The sequence below is a fragment of the Nicotiana tabacum genome, chromosome 1 (assembly GCF_000715075.1).
Source record: "Nicotiana tabacum cultivar K326 chromosome 1, ASM71507v2, whole genome shotgun sequence".
Taxonomy (NCBI): domain Eukaryota; kingdom Viridiplantae; phylum Streptophyta; class Magnoliopsida; order Solanales; family Solanaceae; genus Nicotiana; species Nicotiana tabacum.
Window position 1 is genome coordinate 122,540,003 of NC_134080.1, and position 26,846 is coordinate 122,566,848.

The 26,846-nt window shown below is 38.0% G+C and overlaps 1 protein-coding gene across 3 annotated transcripts in view; it reads left to right on the forward strand.

Annotated features, from left to right (window-relative positions):
* The window catches only part of LOC107815379 (ATP-dependent DNA helicase Q-like 2), a 59,599-nt gene that overhangs the window by 2,496 nt on the left and 30,257 nt on the right, over positions 1 to 26,846 (forward strand). Inside the window, exons 3-14 of one of the 3 annotated variants that reach the window (XM_075253208.1) lie at positions 7,237 to 7,457; positions 8,500 to 8,646; positions 8,713 to 8,928; positions 13,842 to 13,946; positions 14,055 to 14,159; positions 14,248 to 14,370; positions 15,683 to 15,771; positions 19,657 to 19,693; positions 19,773 to 19,806; positions 24,252 to 24,304; positions 24,374 to 24,451; positions 24,531 to 24,596. In XM_075253208.1, the coding sequence (XP_075109309.1) occupies positions 7,237 to 7,457; positions 8,500 to 8,646; positions 8,713 to 8,928; positions 13,842 to 13,946; positions 14,055 to 14,159; positions 14,248 to 14,370; positions 15,683 to 15,771; positions 19,657 to 19,693; positions 19,773 to 19,806; positions 24,252 to 24,304; positions 24,374 to 24,451; positions 24,531 to 24,596 (1,274 nt within the window). Of the gene's footprint in view, positions 1 to 7,236; positions 7,458 to 8,499; positions 8,647 to 8,712; positions 8,929 to 13,841; positions 13,947 to 14,054; positions 14,160 to 14,247; positions 14,371 to 15,682; positions 15,772 to 19,656; positions 19,694 to 19,772; positions 19,807 to 24,251; positions 24,452 to 24,530; positions 24,597 to 26,846 lie in introns of all 3 variants that reach the window. The other 2 variants (XM_075253206.1, XM_075253210.1) reach the window with 2 other exon arrangements.

A 26,846-nucleotide genomic window follows, 5' to 3' on the forward strand; every position in this document is an offset into this window, starting at 1 on the left:
AAAGATGAGTTCCATGAAGTTTGAAATTGATAGATTCAGTGGACGCAACAACTTCAATATCTGGAAGATCCAGATGATGGCGTTACTGCGGAGGGAAGGTTCAATCCATGCTATTGACGGAAAGTATCCTAAGGATATATCAGCTCCCGACAAGGAGAAGATTGAAGGGGATGCATTGAGTGCAATCCAACTATCCCTTGCACCTAACGTGCTTTGTAAAGTGAGTACGGGTACCGAAGAGACGGTCAAACAGTTATGGGAAAAGCTAGAAGGGCTATACCAAGACGGATCAGTGACAACAAGGATGTTGTTACAATGGCGTCTTCACACATTTAAGATGGGTCGGGTACTTCATTACAAGATCATTTAGATGCGTTCAGTAAACTTGTCATGGACTTACAGATTGCAGGATTAAAAAGGAGGAGGAGACGCTTGCATGTGCTTTGCTATTTTCATTGACTTTAGGATATTGTGATATTGAGAATTCAATGATGTATAGCAAAGAGCCTATCAAGCTTGAGCAAGTGCGGCAAACACTTAACTCTAGTGATGTGCGGAGACACATTGAAGGAGATAGAGATAACCAGGCAAGTGGGCTCTTTGTGAGAGGCCGGACTAGCCAACAGGGAAAGAGCAAATTAAAGCACAGATCAAAGTCTCATGTGAACAAGAAGAATACAGAGTGTTGGGGTTGTGGCAAGAAGGGGCACTTTGAACGAGACTGCCCAATGTCAAAGTCCAAGGAAAAGGCGAGTGCATCCACAGTTGAACAGGTACATGATTTTGATAATGATTATGTACTAACAACATCGTGTAATAATAATAGTAGTTATGGAAACAAATGGGTGTTAGACTCTGCTTGCACTCTGCATATGACGTTCCGAAAAGACTGGTTTAGCAGCTATGAGAAAAGTGGAGGAACCGTAGTAATGGGCAATAATGCAACTTGTGCAATAGTTGGCATTGGCTCAGTTCGGGTTCGCTGCCATGACGGAGTCGTGAGGACTATTACACAAGTCCGTCATGTTCCTGATCTGAAGAAGAATTTGATCTCCCTGAGTACTCCGGATGAACAAGGCTACAAGTACATGGGCGAAGCAGGAACTATAAAGGTGACTAAAGGTTCTTTAGTCATGCTGAAAGGCAAGCTGGAGAACGGCCTTTACACATTGGCCGGAAGCACCATTGTTGGCTCTGCAAATGCATCTACAGTGCAGTTATCTAATGATGACAAGGCAAAACTATGGCACATGAGACTAGGTCATATGAGCGCACATGGACTGGAGATGTTGAGCAATCGTAACCTTTTGGAAGGTGAGAAGATCAACACACTTGACTTCTGTGAGCACTGCGTTCTAGGGAAGCAGAAGAAGGTCAACTTTAGCACTGGCAAACACAAGACAAGAGGAGTGCTAGACTACATCCATTCAGATTTATGGGGTCCCTTTAAACTTCCATCGAAGGGCAGAGAGAGGTATCTTCTCACTTTTATTGACGATTTCTCACGAAAGGTTTGGGTGCATTTTTTGAAGGCAAAAAGTGATGCTTTTGAAGCATTTAAAGAGTGGAAGATTTTGGTTGAAAATCAAATGGAGCGGAAAATCAAGTATCTTCGCACAGACAATGGCTTGGAGTTTTGCAATGAAGAGTTTAATGAATTCTGCAAGGTTCATGGGATCTCAAGACATAGGACTGTCAGGCATACCCCACAGCAGAATGGAGTTGCCGAGAGAATGAACAGAACTCTTCTTGAAAAGGCTCGTTGTATGCTCCTACAAGCCAAAATGTCCAAAGTATTTTGGGCTGAAGCAGTTCACACTGCTGCTCATATTGTCAATCGATCTCCAGCATCGGCAATTGACTTTAAGACTCCGAATGAGGTATGGTCAGGTGAACCCTCTAACTATTCATACTTACGAGTATTTGGGTGTCCAGCTTATTATCACGTTAATGAAGGAAAGCTTGAACCAAGGGCTAAGAAGGCCATATTCGTAGGGTATGTGGATGGAGTAAAATGGTACAAACTTTGGTGTTTGTCTTTACTCAAATTTATAGTTAGTAGAGATGTCACCTTCGATTAATCCACTATACTTGATCCCCGTAAAGTTTCTGTGGAGTTTTCAGGAAACTAGAACGACGAGCAGGTGGAGCTTCCGGTGGAGCTTGCCAAGGAAAAGGATCAAGAGACTCAGGTTAAAGATGAGTCAGAAGATGCAGACCTTGAATAACTTGCTCTCAATGAACCATACACAATTGCGAAGGGGAGAGAGAAGAGGCAGACATGAGAACTGGAATGCCTTATAGATCAAGCAAACTTGATTGCATATGCGTTCGTAACTGCACAAGAAGAGATTAAGGATCTGGAGCGCTCCTCGTATATTGAAGCAACTTCTTGCAAGGATGCTGTACAATGGCAGTTAGCCATGACTGAGGAGATGGAGTCTCTTCACAAGAATCAGACATGGTCTTAGTGAAAAGACAAAAGGGGAAGAGGACAGTTGGATGCAAGTGGGTCTACCGAAAGAAAGAGGGAATTCCTGAAGTGGAAGATGCTAGGTTCAAGGCGAGATTGGTTGCAAAAGGTTTCAGTCAGAAGGAGGGAATTTACTACAATGAGATTTTCTCTCCAGTCGTGAAGCATAGCTCAATTCGCGTGCTACTAGCATTGGTTGCCCAATTTGACTTGGAGCTTCAACAGCTTGATGTCAAAACTACTTTCTTACACGGTGATCTAGAAGAGACAATCTATATGGATCAGCCTGAAGGTTTCCTAGCCGAGGGAAAAGAAGATCACGTATGCCAACTAAAGAAGTCTTTGTATGGTTTGAAGCAATCCCCTAGACAGTGGTACAAGAGGTTTGATGCATTCATGACTACACATGAATTCTCAAGGAGTGCATTTGATAGCTGTGTGTATCACAAGAAGATGTCTGGTAACTCAATGATTTATTTACTGTTGTGTGTTGATGATATGCTTATTGCCGCTAACAACATTACAGAGATAAATGCTTTGAAGAAACTGTTGAGTAAGGAATTTGACATGAAGGATTTAGGAGCTGCAAAGAAAATCCTTGGTATGGAGATTTCAAGAGAAGACGGTGTTGTACATCTTTCTCGGAAGAGGTGTATTGAAAGGGTTCTCGAGAGATTCAATATGCATACGTGCAAGCCTGTAAGTACACCATTAGCTCCCTATTTTAAACTTTCAGAGTTACAAATACCTCAGTCCGAGGATGAGGTGGAGCATATGTCAAAGATTCCTTATGCCAGTGCAGTTGGTAGCATTATGTATGCTATGGTATGCAGACGTCCAGATATTGCTCAATCTGTAAGTGTGGTAAGTAGATACATGTCCAGCCCAGGAAAGAGGCATTGGGAAGCTGTCAAGTGGATATTGAGATATCTCAAAGGAGCTTTTGGTGTTGGGCTGACCTTTCGAAAAAGTGGTGGAGGTATTTCAATTCTCGGTTATGTAGATTCTCACTATGCAGGAGATCTTGACAGAAGAAGGTCCACAACTGGATACATTTTTACTCTCATTAGCAGTGTCGTTAGTTGGAAGTCGACTCTGCAGTCGATTGTCGCTTTATCTACGACAGAAGTAGAATACATGGCAGCAGCGGAGGCGGTGAAGGAAACTATCTGGTTGAAACGTTTAGTAGCGGAATTGAGTTTGGTTAAGCTGGAATCAACTCTTAGATGTGATAGTCAGAGTGCTATTCATCTAATGAAAAATCAGAGATTTCATGAGCGCACTAAGCACATTGATGTCAGATTTCATTTTATTCGAGATGTTGTTGAAGAGGGAACTATCAAGGTCTTGAAGGTTATCACAGACGATAATGCTGTAGACATGTTAACCAAGATAGTCCCGCTCGCTAAGTTTGCACACTGCAAGGACTTGGCGGGGGTGTGCATCAACTGATGCAACTCCGAAGAGAACAGTTGTTAGGTGGAGGTGGTAGGTTCAACAATGGTTTGATTCTTCTTGTTTCTTACAACGGGGTTGCCCAGTAAGCTTAGAAGTTTTGGCCAGAGTTGTTCACACGCACGCTCGAAACGCAAACCAAGGTGGAGATTGAAAGTGTTGGTTTATGTTTAGTCAACAATGGCATGCCAATTGGAAGAGTTGGTGGAGAGAGTTGGTTGGATGCTAGGAGGAAGCTTCCTCCTTTGATGTCACCCATGACATCAAGAGGAGGTAGTTTGATGTCACTAATGACATCAAGAGGAGGCCTTTACCTCTATAAATAGATGCACTCCTTCATTTGTAGAAACCATCCCAAAAATAATACAATACATTGTAGTGAGTAGAGAATTAAGAGAGAAATTCTCTTAAGTGTAATTGGAAACTCTCCCCTTCCTTTGTTAATAATAAAAAGGCAACTGTTCTCTGGTGGACGTAGGATTATTTTGATCTAAACCACGTTAAATCTTGTGTTCTTTCTTTTACGTTTCCGCTAACATCAAGGGTAATGAATTTGTCGGTACAATGACTAGTTAGGAGCTTGAGTCCCAAAAATTGTTCCTTTCCTCGTCCCCATCCAACTACCTACCTTTTACCATGAGATTTTATCTTACAGGTAGATTTTATCATTAATGATTTTTCTTGCAGAATTTTGTTTCCACACTCTTTCGAGAGGTGATTTATCCATCTTATGGTAAAATTGATGTGTGCAGTTAAGAAATATTTTTGGTTCTATGTCTTAAATGTCATCAATAATAGTTAAGAGATATGTCATCAGTGTATAAAGTACGAGCCTTGTCTTTTCCCAAACTATATGACATGCCTGGAATGGACAAAATAAAGGCAACAACTTGGAATTAATAGATCGCCACAAGATACTACCTAACTGAGTATCGATCTTTTCCCACTGTGCTTTGGCTTTTTCATCTCCCTTACTAGGCTTTTTGTTAAGTGATCTTGAACACCTTGATCTTTACACCACAACTCCACAGACGAAGCCCAAGATAAATAATTTGAACTCCCAAGTAGGGGTTCAGAAGTATTCATAAAGGCTGAATTTTCAACTCACTATTTTTGGAACCAAAAGCATCAAGTCCGAGAGACATGGTTGGATTGAAGAGAGGGCTAGCAAAATATCAACAAATAATAAAAAGCAAGTCGAAATCTGGATACTGTTGCCGGGAAAACCAGAAATTGTCGCCGGAATCTGGAATTTTTCGCCGAAAAATAAAAAGGCCATCAGATTTTGGTGAAACTTGGATAGGTAGGCTCGGAAAAGCCTCGCGAACAAGCTTTCCAAAAGAATTTTTTTGAAATTTGGACGGAAAAAGGCACAGGCGCCGGCGCGTAAGTTGAACCTCCGCCGGAAAAAAAAACTGCTAACGACGCATGAGAGCACGTGAAACACTTTCTACCGGAGAAATTTTGGGGTTTGGTCGCCGGAGGCTGATCTACCTTGTGGTGGTATTGGTTTCTAGACAAAATCGTTGGAAAATAACTTTCTTGCGGACATCCCTAATTTGCCGGAAAAAGGACTGTATTTTTCCTTCCCGAAAACGCTGGAATTTATACACAACGATAAATCTCTCACGATTGCTCTGATACCATGTGAGAAATCACGGAAGAAAAATATATTATATTGATTTTTAACAATGATTTAATGAGCCCTATATATAATACATGTTCTACTACTACATATGGGACTAGGATTATTTACGCATAACTATTTAATAACATTTAGATAGGCAGATAGAAAGCAGACTATGTTTAATTTTGACATTTTTTGGTCATATGTACTTGAAGGTCATCCTCACTTTTACCTTTCTTTACCAATAAAAGTTTCTTCCTTTATGCTAAGAAACCTTTATATATTTTCATTATTTTTTAGGTATTCCTGTACTGAAGAATTGTACTATTTTTTTTTTTGATAAGGTAAATAAGTTTATTAATGTTGGAAAATTATATACAAGAAATATACCAAAAGCAGAGAAACCTACACCAAAATATGGTTCTCTGCAAAAGTCACCCACTCACCTACACAAATAAGGACCTCATCATCATGGGTGCACAAAAAGAAACTAGAGACAAGAGGCTATTCCTCAAATGTACAAAATCATTCTCGATCCTTTCAAATGCTTTTCTATTCCTCTCCCTCCACACAAACCACATAAGAGATAGTGGGGCTACATCCCATGCCTTGTGTCTTCTCTTTCTCCTATTGAAATTCCAGCTATACAATGCCTCCTTTACTTAACTCCGCATAACCCACTGTATTATACTATTTCATAAGAAAATTTTGGAGGCTGGCATTTGGCACACCTCTTATTAGAAAATAATCAAATATCCATGGGGTAGCCAACAAAATAACTTGAATGTTTAAAGAATAACATTAATCAAGCAAACTAGATTGAAGGCCAACATGATGTTTTCTTAATAAATTAAGGGATTGCATATTCTTCTGTCCGGCAGTGTAATACAGAAATCATATATTTTTATTTTGTGTTGATCGACAAGTTTATATATTTTGCATTGTTACTTGTTGACTACTATGTTGCTCGGACTCTCCGAAAATGCTGCCGGGTGCGTGTCGGATCCTCCAAAAATAGTGTTATTTTTGGAGGATCCGACACGGGTGCGGCATCATTTTGGAGAGTCTGCGCAACATAGGTTGACTATGGTAGATGAGGGTCATCTTAGTTTAGCTATTAATGTTTGATTCTCCTCCTCTTCTCTTAGCTAATGGAACAAATGTCATAAAAATTCTAAAATGTCCTTATCCATTTTTTTTGGTTTATTTGGTGTAGCAACTCGCATCAAAGTGTTCACTTTTTTTAAAGCACCAACATGTCAAGGTTGTGTGACGTTTTCACCGAACAAAAAAACTCAAGACAATCTATTGCACGTCTGAGTTGTGACTCATTTCTCCAGCTTGTCTTTATGAACATGGTTCCAAACATGGATTACTTCCTTTTGGAAGTGTCTTTTTACATAAATTTAGTCAATGTAATTTGTATCATGCTGATAAGATGTTATTCTGGACAAGTCAATCCTCACCCATCTACCATTTTGATTAACAAAGAGTTTAGGAACCTCGTTACAGCTAATCTTTTATGATTTTATCTGTTGATTTTAAATTTCCTTTTTTCATTTTGTTGTCTCTATTGTTGTTGCGATGGAGTTCCTTCCTTAAATGCTTGAAGTTTCTGTTCTTCTGCATTGTAAATTATTCATCCATCTGAAATCATTGTCTTCAATGTCTTCTTGTCCAGACCAAATAAAATTATTGCTAGATCGACAAGAGAAATTGCATGAGAGACAATCTGAACTTAAAGCTTTGTTGGAAAGTTGTGAATCATCTAGTGGCCCGGGTGACGATAATGCTGCTGTTTCAGTAGACGACTGGTCAAGGCCGTTCGTATGGGACTCTCAAGCTGATGACATTAGGTTTAATGTTTTTGGCATATCAAAATATCGTGCAAACCAGCGGGAGGTTGGTCCATCCTGTCTACATTTACTTTTTACTGGACTTATATTGCAAGGTTTTGCATGCTTACAGAAACTTTACAATTCATCTTTAAGAACAAGTGTGGCACAGAGTTGTCAACATAAAACAAGAGGTCTGAGTATGACCTAGATCTGTTCTTTTCTAACTTCTTTTTAGTATAGGTGAACCTATCAAAAAGGATTTCAGAATAAAAGGTGGAAGGGGGAGGGGATTGGGGTATTTAATCTTTGGTGATAGTCACTGCAAGAGTTTAGAATTGTTTCTACTTGCACGGTATCCATTATCCTAACAGTCTTGCTCATTCAAGATGAATTGTTTATTGTTGTTTCACTTTTGGTGTAAAGAGGAGCTATTAAAAGATGCTGAATGATGAACTAGGACTTTTGTTTCTTATGAACTGTAAATGTGGCTATCAGCACAACCTTTGCTGAAGGTCTATAATACTCGTACCTGTTTAAAAAATTTATAGATAAGAATATTCCAATGGATAGTAAGCCATGTGACGGATGTACGGATGAACTAAAGAAGTTTCAGCCTATCAAAGCTCTACCAGGTCATAATCAATTGTATAATAGACATAAGCCTTGGTGGGAGGTAGCAGGTATCCACTCTAATAGTCGAGGTGTGTGCAAGCTGGCATGGAATGGATTCAAGATTGGCAGAGAAGAAAATAGCGGGATTCAGTGTCTTATAGGGATGCCTGTACAATAAAATAATTAACGTTGCTTGAGGAATATTTGCCTTAACCTGCAGGATAGGTTCCGTTTCTGGAAATTTTTATTTGGGAGTAATTTAATGGTTGATTTTCGAATCATTAATCATCTCAATTGATCTGTCTGTGCGTTTCTTTTCCTCGTTCTGTAGATTATAGATAGATATAATAGTCCCTGTTTGGATATTACTGAATCCAAAATGCACAGAACTCATAAGTAAAGATTGACATTAAATTGTCTAGTGCCAAATTTTGCAAATTTAATAGTGATTCTTCAAATTAGAGATTTTCTGATGTACAGTAATCTGTTTGTAGATAATAAATGCAATAATGAGTGGAAGGGATGTTCTAGTAATTATGGCTGCTGGTGGGGGCAAGAGTCTCTGCTACCAGCTTCCAGCAGTTCTTCGTGATGGGGTGGCTCTTGTTGTCAGTCCTTTGCTTTCTCTTATTCAAGATCAGGTATCTAAGCACCTATTTCCATCTTCCTCGAAATGGAACAACTGCTGACAAAAGTTATTGCCTCAGGTCATGGGGTTGGCTGCTTTAGGCATCCCAGCTTTCATGTTAACCTCAACAACTAGCAAGGAAAATGAGAAGTTCATATACAAGGCATTGGAGAAGGGCGATGATGAGCTTAAAATATTGTATGTTACCCCAGAAAAGATATCCAAGAGCAAGAGATTTATGTCAAAACTTGAAAAGTGTCACCATGCTGGTCGTCTTTCTTTAATTTCAATTGATGTAAGTCCACAATTTCGTATTTTTCCACTCCTGTATACTGTATTTGAACCTTTAAGGATATCTCTTCTTTTTCATTCTCTCATCTCTGTCTTTGAGGGGCTAGCAGTCTATCCTGTGCATAACATTTATTTCATGTCTTTTTCATTACTTTATTTTCTTTGCTTTGTTGTTGCAACTATGTTGAGGGGGGAGGGGGTCTATTGGCAACATTCTCTTTATCCCTACAAGGTAGGGATAAGGTCTGCGTACACACTACCCTCCCAAGACCTCACTTGTGGGGTTCCACTAGGTTTGTTTTTGTTGTATTGGCTTAATTGTGGGATTAGACTGATGTACTTTCAAGGTTTTGCACCTCTCAAGTACAAAGAAGAGGGAAAAACAAAAGCACCCTGCTAAAGTTTTTCACAAATCTAGCGAAAGCGTTCTTCAAACTCACGTTAGAAGAATGTAAGATGGAAAGAAACCTCACTCACACGTTCCTCAATCTCGTAAGATTGCAAGAAGCGTTGAATAAAGGAAGAAGAATAAAATAAATGATCAATCACGTTTTTAAAGCAAAAGCTTAGAGAAACTAATCATCCCTCTTTATTTTCAGTATATTGAGCCCTTTAAATAGGCCTTATAATGAGTAACATTGATGAGATTAAGGAAAACTAATCCTAATTAAACTAGAATAAGAATAAAATTAAGAAAAACCTATTCTAACTAAAATAGGAAATGGAATTCTTGTAGGAATGGAATACCAACTAATAATCCTATTTGACTAGAACTACAAATATAATCCTACTAAAAGAGGAAATTAGAAATCCTAACCTTTATGGAAAAGAAATCCTAATCTTAAATAGATTCTTGAATTTCTTGGATCCTAGGCCTTCTTGATCTTGCATCATAAACTAAAGTTCCCGGTTTAAAAGAGAGAAAAATCGGGGGTTTGCTCCCTTTCAAGGTCTCAAGTTCGAAACCCACTGGGTGCAAACAATTTCTGAGGGCCATCGGACTGGGTAAAGCCTGAATTAACCATGGTGCACTTGCGAGAAACTCCACGCCGAGGGCCTGTGCACCCCCGGGATTAGTCGGGGCTCTTAGAGACTCGGACACCCGGTGCAAATCAAAAAAAAAAGAGAGAAAAATAAAACATTTGACCTAAGTTGCTCGGATTCTTCACTATTACTGCCGTACCCGTGTCGACACGGCGTGGGTCTGGGCGTGGAATTCGTACCGGATCTGGTCAACCAAGTTTGGATACTTTGACCAACATCGACAGAGAAATTTGGGACAAATACAATAATGTTTGAAATCAAAATAAAAGTTAGGGTGAAATTGAAGAAAATTGAATACCTTGTATATATAATTTCTATGTTAGTCCTTTCCTTTTATCTCCTTTTAGGATTCTCCTCTTGACCAATATTTTTCTTTCTCAGAATACCTTGTAAGTTTTCCGAAGTATTTAGCTAAAATTGTCCCTTATCTTTGAGGGTAGGTCTAACTTTGTCCTTTAAATATACTCCTGAGCATCTTTAATCCCTCAAGTTTGCTAAAATGAAGCTGCTCTGGTCCTACTAACGAAATCTGCTTGAAGACTAACAGTGACTACCAACTTGATCCTCATTCTTTTCTATCTTCTAGTATCTCCATTTAGCCTTCACTTTTGAAACTTGAGCGATGCATAGCTTTTGGTAAAAAACTTCATCATCTTTCCAATGCCAGAATTTGCAAGATCTCTCGTAAGCAAAAGAAATTGTGAACAAATGAAGAGATAAGCTAGAAGAACTCAACAGTTTATATAAAGATAGCCTTTTGTTCAAAACCAGATCTTCAACAAAATAGCTAGAGTTGAAAATTACTCATCTAGCTCTGAGTATATAAAATAACAGTGTCACTCCTCATCTGCATAAAGCTTTGAAATCTACAAATCTGTCTGTACCCAAACTTATAAAAAATGGAAGGCCTCATAATATTAATTGTAACTATGTCAGTTTCAATTTTCATCTAACTTGAGACCGCAAATAACTCTAAAATTTTCGATAGTTTATATAACTGTTTCGTGAATTTAATGAATAACTTTTTCAACTAGTGGGATAAATGAAAAAAATATTTAAGAGTTAGAATTTTTTAAAAAAGCTAAGGTAAGTTCTGATTCACAAGGGAAAAAAGTTTCCAGGTAATATAAAATCAAATCCCACTCTGAAGTAAATAAACAAAGAAAATTAAAATTTCACCTTGAGTTTTTCTTCTTGTCTTTCTCCGTAGTAAAAGCTTTTCAATGGCCATTGTAGTATTGGGGAAATCGGGAATGGGTTTAGGTTTTTTTATTGTTGGGTTTTCTTCTTTACCGTGAAACGTGAGTTTTTAACTGGCATGGGCTGTTACCGTTAGTCTTCAACCAGATTCTGTCAGTAGGACCAAAGCTGCTTCACTTGAGCAAACTTAAAGGACTAAAGATGCTTAGGAGTATATTTAAAGGACAAAGTCTGACCTACCCTCAAAGATAAGGGACAATTTTGACCAGAAACTCAAGTTTTCCACATAATGTCTCATAATTTAGATATATTTTTATAACTCTATTTCTAGACATTTAAATTATTTTTAGCTGAATCCTCACACCCGTATCCGTACCTGGATCCGTACCCACGAATCTTAAAATTTAGATCATGAAGGATCCGACCTCTAAATCCGCACCCGTATCAGACACCCGCACGCGAGTCCGAGCAACTTAGCATTTGACTAGTACATGTATGTGTACAAGAAGCAAGGACAAGATATCCACAAATAAAAGAAAGTTTGATCATGAACATATAATATCTTTATTGATCTCACATAAGCTTTTTATCATTCGCGTATGAGCTTTAGCTCCTCTACATGGATCCTTTTTTTACCCTTTTGGATTTTTTTGAATGGAGCATTGCACTTCAAATAGGAAATGCAGACCCCGCATGTTTAAATCTTGTTAACCTATTAGCTTTGCTTGAGTATTTTAATTTCTCCTCAAAGCCTTATTATCTTGACCAAAGAAATGAAAATGGTACTGTTAGATAGTTATGTGTAAATAGTCCTAGTCCCATATGTAGTAGGAGTAGAATATGTATTATATATATGGCTCATTGTATTATTGTTAAAAATAAATTTTTCTCTCGAGCATTCTCACATGGTATCAGAGCTTCAGTGAGAAAATTATCGTTGTGCGTCATTGCAGCGACATCCGAGAAGAAATATCTCTTCGCCTTGCAATTTTCCGGCAACTTTATCTTGTTCCTAGGGTTCATCACTGCTACAATAATACTGTGCATATACCAGTACCACCATCAGATCTGAGACCCTTGTGCGATCAAACCCTAGAAATCCTAATCCCATCGGAACAGAAAAGTCAGTCATCGTGCGTCTTTCCGGTTGACGACTCAAGATTGATTTGCGTTATCTCCTCATCGGTAAGTGTTGTGCAAAAACCAACACTACCATGTTGTTCGGAAAAGTCAGGCGACAAAACCCCAGTCAATCGCTCCGGTAGAAAGTCCCTCACGCGCCTCCACGCGCCACCAGAACTAGGGTTCCGGCGAGCTACAATAACTTTTCCGGTGCATGTGAGCCATCCCGGTCACTTTTTGACAAAACTTCTTCAAGACAACTTACTCGTCTAGTGATTCCGAGCCTACCGATATAAATTACATCAAATTCTGATAACTTTTATTTTTTTCGGGGTGAATAGTAAATTCCTGAAAAGTTTTTGTTTTTTGGTGGTGTTTTAAAACATATTTTGTAGTGTGGAATTCGACTTAGTCTCACTATTTTCAAAATTTTCCGGCGACCTTTCGGCCAACTTTTATTTATCAACAACCACCTGCTTTTATTGCTCAAGGGGAGTCTAGTGGCCCTATATATCGAATGATCAGCTTGCAGATATTTTCACCAAGTCCTTCACTGGTCCTCGTATTAGTTACATACGTAACAAGCTCGGTACATATGATTTGTATGCACCGGCTTGAGAGGGAGTGTTAGATAATTATGTGTAAATAGTCCTAGTCCCATATGTAGTAGGAGTAGAATTTATCCTAGTCTCATATATAGTAAGAGTAGAATATGTCCTAGTCTCATATGTAGTAGGAGTAGGATATGTATTATATATAAGGCTCATTGTATCATTGTTAAAAATAAATTTTTCTCCCGTGCATTCTAACAAGTACAAGTGAGTCAAAGCATAATACAAAAAATGCCATTGAATCATGATAGTTGCATTCTGAAAGATATCACGGGGATTAGGTACTCTGATTTATAATGTCACAGAGACACGGAGTATAAACTCTCTTTGTACTGCTTGATGAACGTGGAAAGAATCAAGTGTTGCTAGATCTATTTTTCCCTTCCTTTTTCTGTTATGGGATAAAAGATAATTTGAGTAAAAGACAAAAGCTCGTCTCCAATCTCTATGGTTTTGTCACACGCTATCCATAGGGTATGTCCTGCTTATCCAAGCAGGCGAGGATGCTACAATTCCCACATAATATTTCAAGTTCTCACTTTTTTGCTTGTTGAAGGTCAAGAAAATTAATCAAGTTGTATGCAACAATTTTCTAGATTTAATGTATGTTTAAAGGTATAGACTATACTTCCTAATTGTGTCATAATTAGGAATGTCTGTATCCTAGAGAGTTGAATCATTGAAAGTTGTTGCAAATCTTGTAAATCTTATGGTTTCATAGATAGTTATTTTGGTTTGCAATAGAAAGCTGCTATCAACTGTGAAATAAAACTTTGATATTTGGAATACTGTGAAGAGTAACTCTATTTCTTTATTTCTTCATTTGGAATTTTCCCCGTGCTGACTGAATATAATCTGTAGCAGCAGTAGTGAAGTAATATGCCATTGCTTTGATCTACATGTCAACTTACGCCAATTACTTTGCTCAAATTGCTTGCAGGAGGCACATTGCTGTAGCCAGTGGGGCCATGATTTCCGTCCAGATTACAAAAATCTTGGTATTTTAAAGACTCAGTTTCCTAATGTTCCTGTGGTTGCTCTTACAGTATGTATTTTCTTATAGCTTGAAGAGAACAAATTTCCTCCTTTATTCATTTAACTTTGTTGATTAACAATTCCTGAGCAGCAGCTGGACTTGAATATTTATTTCCAGGCAACCGCAACAAAGAAAGTACAGGATGATTTGATGGAGATGCTTCATATTCCTAGATGTGTTAAGTTTGTTAGTTCAGTGAACAGACCCAATCTTTATTACATGGTATAGCTGTACTCAAAGTAAAGTACAATTATAAATTTTGCAGCAATGGGCATCTTATGTTTCAAATTTATTTGATTCATTTTTGCAGGTGCGTGAGAAGTCATCTGTAGGGAAGACAGTGGTTGATGAAATTGCTGAATATATTCGAACATCATATCCAAATAATGAATCTGGGATAGTTTATTGCTTCTCCAGGAAGGAGTGTGAACAGGTACTAGCACTAGCTATGTTGTGTAAGACTCCATCTCGTGCTTTAGTTGTATCTGAAAACATGGTGTTGCACTGTGCTCGGGCACATACGAGTGATGGTGCTTGATTGGATGTGGATAGTTTTACAAGGCATTCAGGTGCTAGAAGTTCACTGCTTGGGTGCCTAACGGGAACTCTTGATATCTTGATATTGCTTAGTTGAACTAATTACACAGCATGTAAACCACCCTGTAAAAACTCTTATTGTTTCTCCCTTGGACTGGGTTGGCAGATTGTGTGTGATCAATTATTGGTGGTTCAAGTTGGGTGAGATTTCTTGTTCAGAATCTCTAATGGTTGTGCAAAAAGGATGCAGCTCATGCATGATTTTCTTTTGATCAGTAGGATGAGGTGTGAAAGGATCATGTTATTAACTGCTTATCAAAAAAAGAATAATGTATTTAATCTTGAACTTGTGATTCATCCTTGGTGGAGGTGGTTTAGCTCGGTTTATATTTTGTGTCCAACGCCTAATATGCAAGACATTAAAGTTCTTCATCCTCTTTTGATACCTTTTTCTTGTAAGACGAGGAAATGGTGCATGCTTTGAGTCTGAGAAGAATTGGGTTTGTGATGTTCTTTTCTCGTGATGTACTTGCATCTAAATTGGCTTTCCTCCTTTGAAATGCTTATGATTATCCTGTTTATATTAATTAAGTACATTCCCTGGAATTTTATCCTGTTTGGTTGGGGGCTTAGCTCATAGAAAATCAAATAATTATACAACCTGCTTAAGCTTGTAATTTAACTCGTTCTAGCTGTCCACACTCTAGCACTTGCTTTTGGAACTTACTTCCTTTGGATCTTCACTTGCAAATCCTTCTTCTTATACCTAATTTGGTTACAATCTTTCCCCAGCAGTCCTCTTTTATGTGGAAATGGCAAAAAGTTTAAAAGAAGTAAAGAAGTTTACTTCAGTTTTTTAATTTATGAGAAGCTAAAGAGGGATGTTATTCACAAAAACATAGTTATGCAAAAAGGCGCAACAAGTTCCATTCTCATTGTGTTTAGATAGACTGTACGGTAGATTAATGAGGCTAAGTTTGGAATATTCTGTTCTGTTTTCACTTGGTGAGACATTGTGGTTTTGGTCACACAACGAACTGTAAAATTCTACGGAGGTGCATCACTGGTTCAGAAGGTCTATTGGTTCGAGTATAAGGCCGGAAACCTGGAACATTCTGAGCTCATTATCTTTTTGATTGGTCTGGCAGCTCTTATTGTTTTACATCTCAAACTTTTGTTTCACCTTCTTATTTGGTCACAAACTGTAGGTTGCACAAGAATTGCGGGAGAGGGGAATTTCAACTGATCACTATCACGCCGATATGGATGTAAATGCTCGTGAGAAAGTACATCTAAGGTATGGAAAATTTTCCTTTGATATTTCTGTCGGCTCATTCTATATATACAACTAGCTTTTTACTGTAATTATTCATGAATAGTGTCTTCGCAAACAGATGCTTTATTGTACCTTTTTAGAGATTTTCCTTTTCCTTTTTTTTTTCTATCATGTCATGGACTCTTGTGCTGTGTGAATCAGCAAATTAAATAAATAAAAATGTGTTCTCTTCAACAACTTAAGCTTTTAGATGAGATGGTCGTACACTTCAACATGGTATCGGAGCAAACAAAGGTCCTGGGTTCGAATCTCACTGTCAATTATTACCAAAATGAATTCCATGTGCTTGGCCATGAGACCTGCACGTGAGGGAGCGTGTTGCATGCAAAATTAATTAATAATAGTGTGTTCTCTGAAACAGATTAGGCTTTCGACGAGATGGCCGCACACTTCAACAAGTCAAAAGATTTGATTAAGAAAACACCAAGTAGGTGTCTTTCTCCAAAAAAAAAAAAAAAACACCAAGTAGGTGTTAAAAAAGTTATGTACAAGCTGTGTATGACTCAATCTCAGTCATCTACAGCCATATATCAAGTATGTCCAGCAAGATATGACTGCTCCTCTCATTATATGAGATGTATATGTCTATGGGCACGTATTATTCGAAGACAGTTCTTTTAACTGGAGTTCCTTTAATTGGCAGATTATGTCGTATTACATTTGATGTCCCACATTGGAAGAAAGTATTATACTTTGTCAGTTATCTATAAAGCCTCACAAGGATAAGACATTTGTCCATGCATTCTCTCAATCTTTTCTATTATTTTATCACATGGTATCAGAGCCTTTATAGTGTTGGTGGAGATTTAATTGTTCACTTATGCCGGGTGGCTTACTAGCCAAAAGTTCTTATTCAAGATTCCATTTGCTATCCTAAATCTCTTCCTGCTGACCATCCAACACCATCCAACACCATCCAACAGCTAGGTGTCTATTTTCAGTATTTGTTTGGTGGCTGTTGCAGCAGCACCTTGTCTCTTTCTAAGGATTGTTCTTGCAGCACCATTCCTCCTTTTCATGGCTGTTAAAGCCGATTGTTCCGCTACTATGCCTCTTTCTGGTGATCATTCTGGCAGTAACATACCTCTCTCTCCTGTCTCGTTGTTTCTCACTACTCTGATATTGTTTTATAGTTTCAGCAATATTAAACTACTGTTAATCATAAGTTGTAGCATATTAAACCATTACTTCCACTTAAGATTCTATGCTTCATTTTTCTTTTTTCTTTTCTTTGCAAAGGTAAATTCTCATTTTTGGGATTTTAGGAGAGTTTTGGAATGTTAGAATATGCTAAATTAAACATATTGATCCCCCCCTCAAAGATAATTATTTTTCTTTTTTTAAACTTATCTGTAAGCTCCTAAGACACTTGTATAAGGAATTCTCCCAATCTTACTTCTTATATTTTCACATGGTTCTACTTAATAGCAAAGCTAAATAAGCACTTATAACCACTAAGAATATTTTTATTACTGTTAGCATAATATCAGGTGCTTGTAAAGGCAGGATAGACATATTTCTTAGAGTTGGTGTCATTTCTTCAAGATGGATATTGTAATACTGTAGAAATAGTTAAGTAAATAAAAATGCACCCTCTCTGACAGCTTAAGCTTTTAGATGAGATGATCATACACTTTAACATGGTATCAACAATTCAACATGATATCAGAGAAGGCAGAGGTCTTGAGTTCGAGTTTCACTACCACCATGATCAAAAAGAACTTCCATGTGTTTGCCCATTAAAACAGGCCACGTAAGGGGAGATGCTGAAGATGTAATTAAGTAAATAAAGTTCTACTATCTCTAACAGCTTAAGCTTTTGGATTAGATGATTATACACTTCAACAGTTAAGTATCCACATTAGTTGAGGGAATGCGTTATATGGTCTTGTGCAATCTCACCCGATGATTTTTAAGGTTTAGGTAGGCCCAAAGTTCATTTACTTAACATGTATCAGAGCTAGGCCTATCCATATTTTCGGTTTACGTAATGTTGGGCCTAATGTTATGTTATCCACGCTTCAGATGTCTAGTTCTAGGTGTGCAGAGGTGTTAAGTGTCGCATGTTGATTCAGAGCATAGTTGAGCATAGTTTTGTTGTCTCCTCATATGGTCTCGGGTAATCTCTCACCTCATGAGCCTTAAAGTTGAGCTAGGACAAAGTCCATTTTCTTTACATTGTTAGAATGTCCCACATTGGCTGAAGGAATGGGCTATTGTCTCCTTATATGATGTTCGGTAATTCTCACCTTATAAGCTAGTTTATGAATTTGAACTAGGCTAAAGGGTCCATTCTCGTAACATAGTATAACATGATATTAAAGTCAGACCTATGCTTGTTCTTGGGTTATGCAATGTTGGGCCCTTAGATTATGTTGTCCGTGCTCTAGATGTCCAACCCTGGGCATGTGGTGAGAAGAATAAGAGGTTAGAATGTCTACAATGACTTAGAGAATGGGTTATTGTCTCCTTATATCATCTTGGCAATCGTCATATCAGCTAACTTTTCGAGTTGAGTTAGACTCAATGTCACAGATGTCACATGTTGTAATAGACTAGTCACCTCATAGACTTCCTCCCACATTATAAGAATCCTTTCTGAGTTGAATAAGAATCCTCTTCGCCTCCAAATTAGGTGAAGTTTGCAACAACAACAAACCCAGTGTAATCCCACAAGTGGGGTCTGGAGAGGGTAGTGTGTACGCAGACCTTACCCCTACCTTGCATTTCGGGTAATTAGTACAGTTGGTGACTATTGATTTGCTTTTTCTTGTTGAAAAACTTCCTGCTCAAAGTTATCTTTTGGAATTTGGACATGTTCTTAAGCTAATGCCTTTAGATATCTAATTTACATTTTACTCCCATGGCATCTAAAAGCACATCATGCATGTCCAAACTCTAAAAAGGCACAGCACTAGTTTGTATCTTGTTCACCATGGAAGTGTGCTCCGAGTGAGTGAGTTCTCACTTCTCACAAAGTTCTGCGTCTTTGTAGTCCTAACGTAGGTGACATTTGATGTTAATGTGCTTTCTGTGCATTCGATAGTTATTTTGCTCGAGAGCTGGCTGTTGGATTATTTTGTGGTAAAGTAAGCTTCTAGTTTCTGTTCATGACATTTAGGCTTTGCTATGGGGATCACGAAGCACTACTTGTTAAGAGTTTTTTATTTATTTTTATTGTTAAGAGTTTCTTTTTTGTTCTTTATGTTTTGACTTTGTCGCTTAAGGACATCTTGTCAGTCCTTTGTGTGCTCTTCATGTCTTACTTAAAAATCTTGTTTCTTTTTTTCCTCTTATGATGTGTATAGTTTGTTGTAAAATGTTTTGCTTGATGAGATCATTTTTTGTTTAATGCCTTCTATCATTGTGAACATTTAGGGGAAAATAACTTACCTCGTAGATGGTTTATGTCATTTTCCTTTATAAATATCTCAATTGTTACTCTATTTCATTTGTTTCAAATAACACATAAAACACTGTTGTTATTCTTAGTATTCAGAATTATCACCGAGACTTCATGCCATGTTACACCCCCACTTTCTACTGTTATTTCAAATAATACATGGCTTTTAGTACACAAAATTATCACGAAGAGATCACCTCATGCCCATCCCCACCTTCTGCTATTACCATCAGTTACCTACCTTTACACCCAACCAATCTCTGGAAAATGATCTACCAAATAGTTTTCCCAAAATTACTACACATTGAAGATATTTCTTATTATTAGCTGCCAAATAGTGATTTTATTCTACTATTTTAGCTGCATGGTTATAGTTCATGGTATCAATTTCTTAATTGTAAAATCTTATTCTAATTCAATAAGTATTATATGTGATGTCATAGGTGGAGTAGTGGGAAATTGCAGGTGATTGTTGGTACGGTATGTATCATGAAGTTCCCTGATTTCTTCTAATTTTCAAATGACAATCATCATATGTAGAAGTTCTTTTCTTTTTCAGGTGGCATTTGGTATGGGAATTAACAAACCAGATGGTTAGTACTTACCTGGTTATATCCTTTTGACATGTCTTATCATATAAGTTCATACATTAGTGAGGATATTATTCTTCTCTGCCTCCGTTCCTGAGTGCTTAGAAACGGTTCATTTGATTTCTTTAAGCAAGCTTGTGAATCTACTCTATAAACAAAGGGTTTGTTTGATAGAAAATGCGATATCTGAGGATTGCTATCACTCAAGATTGGATAATATGGAACGGATTAAGAGTCAAATAGGGAACCTTTTCTCGGGCACATGGTTTTCATTGTCCTTATAATAATCTAGTTATTATATATCCAAAAAGAATAATGATCTTGTCTATTGTCTGATATGCGACGTGATTAATTTCTTCCTTCCAATATCTTAGGCATTAAGATTTTCTTTCCTTCCTCAGACCCTGCGTGAATGCAGGATGCTTTGTGCATCGGACTGCCCTTTTAAAAAAGTTATTAACAAGTGATTGCCTAACCCCAACTCTATCTTTGTCGACTTTTTTTGTTTCTTTTTCAGAACCAAGTCACCAACATTCTTTTTCTCAATCGAGATACGATGTAAAACAACAACAACAACCCAGTATGATCCCACTAGTGGGGTCTGGGAAGGGTAAAGTGTACGCAAACCTTACCCCTAAAAAAAATAGTAGCACAATATTTTCAAACCAGGAAAAGATTTATCAATAAAGAAAATCCTACCGATTCTTCTTCAGGAACTAGTTAACATAAATTGCAAGCAAAATATAAATAAGGGGAAAACTACAAAAATGAAATAATTGCAAGTTGAAAAAAATTTAGACAGAACAAATCTGTATCCTTCTAGCAATCTGGAAATAGCCCCTGTCAGATATGCGGAGGAAGGAGGGATGGGCATATGGTAGTCATCCCTGACGCCAAATAGAACAATGATAGAGCAGCTGCAGCCAGGGAAGATAGGACGTGGGACTAGATCATGGGAATGGGTTGCATAGAAGCAACATCGACAGCAATGACAACAGAGAAGGGTTGGTTTGAGGCTGGAAAAATGGCAAACTGCAGCCATGGGATATTTCGTTAGAACCTGCTTAACAAGAACAACAACAACAAAAAACCCAGTGTAATCCCACAAAGTTGGGTTTTGGGAGGGTATAGTGTACGCCGACCTTACCCCCTACCTTACGAAGGTAGAGAGGTTGTTTCCAATAGACCCCTGGCTCAAGGAAAATAACTAAAAAGAAGCAGAAACAACAAATAGTGGTCATAGCAAGCAAATGTGATATAAAATCGAAGAGATAGAGGCAACATATAGTTAAAGAAATCTGCGGATACGAAGAAACGAAAATGCAAGACTAATACTAATGTTATCGGCATGAAAATGAGACACGCCCGCGTAACCACTACCCTTCTACCCTAATTCTCAACCTCCATACCCTCCTATCAAAGGTCATGTCCTCAGTAAGTTGGAGTAGTGTCATGTCATGCCTAATCATCTCTCCTCAATACTTTTTAAGCCTACCTCTACCTCTCATCAACCCTCCCCCACATTGCCAACCTCTCACACCTCCTCATTGGGCATCAATGCACCTCCTCTTCACATGCCTGCATCATCTCAACCTAGCTTCCCTCATCTTGTCCTCCACGAGGGCCACTCCCACCTTGTCCCGAATATCAACATTACTTATCTTATCTAACCTGGCATGCGCACACATCCATCTCAGCATCCTCATTTCTGCTACTCTCATCTTCTGGACGTGGATGTTCCTAACAGGCCAACACTCTACCCCATATAACAGATAGGTCTAAATCCAGCCTGACTTCCACATCCGCATCATGAGTCACGTCGCTAAACTTGCATTCTAAGTATTCTGTTTTGGCCCTGCTCATTTTGAAACCTTTTGACACCAAGGTCTATCTCCAAACCACCAGCCTCGTGTTAACACCACCCCGCGTCTCATCAATCAGTACTGTGTCGTCCGCAAAGCACCTGCTCTTGAATGTGCCCCGTCAGAACATCTATCACCAAGACAAATAAAAACGGGTTAAGCACGGATCCTTGATGCAAGCCCATCCTAACAGGGAAGTGTTCCGAGCTCCTCCCACCGTCCTAACCCGAGTCTTAACGCCATCATACATATCCTGGATCACCCTAGTATTTGCGACGGGCACACCTCTAACCTCCAAGAATCTCCAAAGAACCTCCCTCGAAACTTTGCCGTACTAGGTCAGTGAACACCATTTGTAAGTCCTTCCTTTCCCTATGCTGCTCCACCAGTCTCCTAATAAGGTGAATGGCTTCACCCAGATGAAGTTCTGACCATGTATCAGAGAAAAAAGAACGAATGAATCTTGTAGGATTCCCACGAAATTCTTCGATTTCTTCCGAAAATAGATGATTAATCATCTGCTTCTCACGTTTCGTGAATATCCAGGATATTGATGAATATTCAGAAAGGCATTTTAGGAATCGGCCTTTCGTTAGAACCTGCTATAGTAGGGAAAATAGGTGATTCACACGTTGTAGCAGGATTAAGAAAATATAATGTTGTTAAGAGATGATTAGCATCTCCTGGGGAGCATCGGGTAAAATTGGAACATACACGAACAAAAGGAAGAAGAAAGAGAGAGTTGATGGTGTAGCAAAGCTAGTTGCTGACTATCTATCTACCAGCATTAGTAGAGTAATGCAGTGTAGACTCTTCACTAGGATGACTACAATTCAAATAGCTTTATGTGAGAAAAATCAAACATTTACGATTCACTGGAATCTTGTTTCCCCAGTCCTATCACTCAATAGAGATGGAAAAAGATGGCATTTGCTGGAAAGTTGTCTTAAAGACATGTATGATGGAGCTAAGACTCGTGTTAGGACTATGGGGGCAACTCGGAGCATTTTTCGGTTGTTATGGGGTTACACCAAGGATCTGCGCTCAGCCCGCTCTTATTTGCTCTAGCGATGACACACCATATTCAAAGGGAGGTGCCATGGTGTATGTTATTCGCCAATGATATAGTTCTGATCGATGAGACGCGATGCGGTATTAACGAGAGGTTGGAGGTTTGTAGATAGACCCTCGAGTCTTAGCGGAATACGTGGAGTGCAAGTTCAGCAGCGTATCGGTAGAAGCGGGCATGGACGTGAGGCTGCGTCTCAAGTCATCCCCAAGAAAGAGAGCTTTAGGTACCCGAGGTCGGTTATCCAAGGGGATGGGGAGATTGATGAGTATGTCACGCACCGTATAAGGGTAGGGTGGATGAAATGGAGGCTAGCGTCTGGTGTCTTGTGTGATAGGAAGGTGCCTCCGAAACTTAAAGGTAAGTTCTTCAAAGCGGTGGTTAGACCGTCCATGTTGTATGGTACAGAGTGTTGACCAGTCAAGAACTCTCATATCCAGAAGATGAAAGTTGTAGAAATGAGGATGTTGAGATGAATGGAGGGGCACTAGGCTGGATAGGATTAGGAATGAAGATATCCGGGTGAAGGTAGGCGTGGCTTCCATTGAAGAAGACAAGATGCGGGAAGCTAGGTTTAGATGGTTCGGGCACGTGCAGAGGAGAAGCTTGGATGTCCCGGTAAGGAGGTGTGAACGGCAGGCCTTGACAGGCATGAGAAAAGGTAGAGGGCGGCCTAAGAAGTATTGGGGAGAGATGATCAGGCAGGACATGACGCGACTTCAGATTTCCGAGGACATGACCCTTGATAGGAAACTGTGGAGGTCGAGCATTAAGGTTGTAGGTTAGGAGGTAGGTAGCTAGTCTGATAGTGTTTTGTCTTAGGCTGCTAGTAGCTCCTGTGGTGTCCATACTACTTCATTAGGGTCGCAGTTAGGTTGTAGGAGGCTATTTGATAGTGTTTTGTGTTAGGATGTTAGTGGCTTTTGTTGTGTCCTTATTTCTTCCGTTGTGTTTGTAGTACGGTGCCATTGTTACTGCTTATTGTTATTGCTTTTCTTTCTATTTTTTGGTTATTACGTTGCTAGTGTTATCTTTCTGGCTTCCTTTGGTGTTAATGCTCCACTGTCTCTTTTCATCGTCATGAGCCGAGGGTCTATCGGAAACAGCCTCTCTACTCCTACGGAGTAGGGGTAAGGTCTCATACACATTACCCTCCCCAGACCCCATAAATTTCTTATCCATCTAAGACATTTAGAAGCAGCTATTGGAGATGGTCTTTCCGTTCTTTAACAGTATCCTCATAAGATTGAGGGACCATGGGTGGAATTCTGTGTCTGTTTCTCACCTAGTTCTCTTCTTTCAAGAAACAGGAGGAGTTCTTTTCTAGTAGTGCCCTAATAATATTTTTAAGCCTCTTTACTTGTGAAACAAAATTATCCCTAAACTTCTTAGATCAATTTCCTTTTCTACTTTATGGCGAGCAGAACATAATAGTTAATATTGCTTGTTCTATTAGTTTGTTATTTCATAGAGGTATTCTGCTCTGATATGGTAAACTCAGTCCTACTAATTCATAGTCAGATTTGTCGTCCATCACAGCTTGAGCAAATCAATGGAGACTTACTACCAGGTCCTAATTCCCTACCCCAAGCTTATGTTGCATGATATAGGCTTTCTTTGTCTAACTGTCTTTGTACAGGAAAGTGGTCGAGCTGGTAGGGATGGACTTCCTTCTGAATGTGTTCTTTTCTTTAGACCTGCTGATGTTCCTAGGCAGGTAGAATTTGTTTGGACTGATGCTGTTAATGTTTCAGTGCAAGATGATGTAATTTGTGGCTGTTGTGGTTTTTGGGCAGAGTTCTATGGTCTTCTACGAGAATTCTGGATTGAAAAATCTGTATGACATAGTACGTTATTGTCAGGTATGGCTCCTCAACTCTTCGCTTTGATGTTTTCTGTGCCATTTTTACTTCGTTGGCTATAATGTTGGCTGTTGAGAATTTTTTCATATTAGTGGTTGTGTTGTCTATATTGATGTCATTCTGATTCCATGCAAATGCAATAATGCATAGCTTTTAGTTATCTTATCTGCTTGCGATTAAAAAGAATCCATTAGTAAGATAATCTCACTCAAGGGATATAGCAACAGCTTATTCCTGCTTAGAATATTATCAGTAGTTTCTTCTCCAAAAACAACTAATGTACGTGGATAAGCCTATATAAATTGAGAATTATACAATTATAAACAATCAATATGCCGTGTAAAATGTGCAAATAAGCAGAAGATTTTGCTGGTATGGAAAGGAAAAGTGATGTAATTTCTTAGTAATGTTTGAAGGTCACCTTACGATATCATCTGATTACCTAAAGGCTAAAACCCTCACCATGTCCAAATATGAGGAGGACATTTTAGATGATAAACATCTTTTGTGCCTACTCTTGTACTGCTTTAGTTTCTGTATGGCTTCCTCCTAAGTTGACTGTTGAAGAATTGCCAGTAGGATTCATGTGACAAAACTTAATACCTCTTTTCTGTTTCAGGACTTCTAGTCACAATCATGTATTTGCACATTTAATGTGAAAATTTCCATCATAATAGAACTACCCAGCTAACCTTTTTTTTTTTTAAATCTAGGGAACTTTACTTAGAGCCTGTTTGGCCAAGCTTCTGGAAGGCCAAAAGTACTTTTTTCCCCCAAAAAAGTACTTTTTTAAAAATTTAAGTTGTTTGGCCAAGATAAATAAGTACTTTTGGCCAGCAACAGAAGCAGTTTTTCTGCTTTTGGGAAGAAGCAGAAAATTCTAGCTTCTTCCAAAAAGCAGAAGCAAAAAATTAATTTATTCAAGACAAAACTATCCTCACCTTAAAATTTATACTTTTTAGATTATCCCTTACTAATTTAAGCTTTTTTTTCATATTTGTTTCTGATTTTTATCATTCTCTTAAATTTAAAGATATCATATACATGAATCACATTGTAACTTTTCAAATTTTCATTGACTTTTCTTGTTTTTGATTTTTTTTGGGTGTAATGTCTTGTAACTTTTCGAATTATCTTCTTCTTTCTTCACATTACAACAAATTATCTACCTCCTACTTTGGATTATCAATTATCTTCCTACAAATAATCATTTATAATTGCTTCTGTTATAGGCTATTAGTTCTTGAATCTTTAAAACAGTTATCAAATCTAATTTGTGAAAATTACCTACAAATAGGTAATTAATTTACAATTTCATTGCATAATCTATCAATATATTATTAAAAGATGAAGAAAAAAACATCCACATTATGCCAAGTGGCAGTCTCACAATAGGTCGCTAGGCAATTTACGACAAAGTTGGTTAGATTAGGTAATAATTAGTTTCTAATTTAAATTTTAAAAAAGTTAAATTACACATTATGTGTTGCTAATAATTAGTTACTCTTTAAAATTATTTTTATTTTACGCTTAATGCCATATTTCAAGTTTGTCTGTAACAGCCCAGCCCGCTAGTGATATTGTCCGCTTTGGGCCTAGGCCCTCACGGATTTAAAACGCGTCACTAGGGTCTCAGGCTTGTTAACTTATATACCCAGCATCTCTCTTGTGTTTTGCCGATGTGAGACTCTGTCTACAGTCTGGGGTGTTACATTGTCACTCAGAATCATCTAGTTACAACTACCATGGCTATACATAATTTCATCAGACGATATTCTTCTACCGATAAGGAATTCAACTATTATGCTATGAAGACATTACTGCAAAGATTGAGGAAGGAGATGGGTATTCTGATATCCCTTTAGAAATGCAAGGCATGTCTTCTACTAATATGGAAGCATTATGTGATAGAAGCAGAGATGAAATTGTTGAAAAATATTATCATGTGAGAGTTACTTTATTTATTATTTCATGGTAGATTATCAATATATAGTAATTTGTGGAATAGACTTCTAATTCATGCTAAATGATGTATTTTGATTTCAAATCATTGTGTAACAATAAGTAATTATACTAGATAATATCATATAATTTGGTATAACTATATATATATATATAATTGAATCTTTATTATGTTTGTTTACTTTATATTTTATATTTTAATTAAATAAAATAAAAAACAATTAAAGTCTCTTAGAATAAATATTTAAATTTATTTTTCTCTTTAAAATAATTATAAGACCTTGGTAC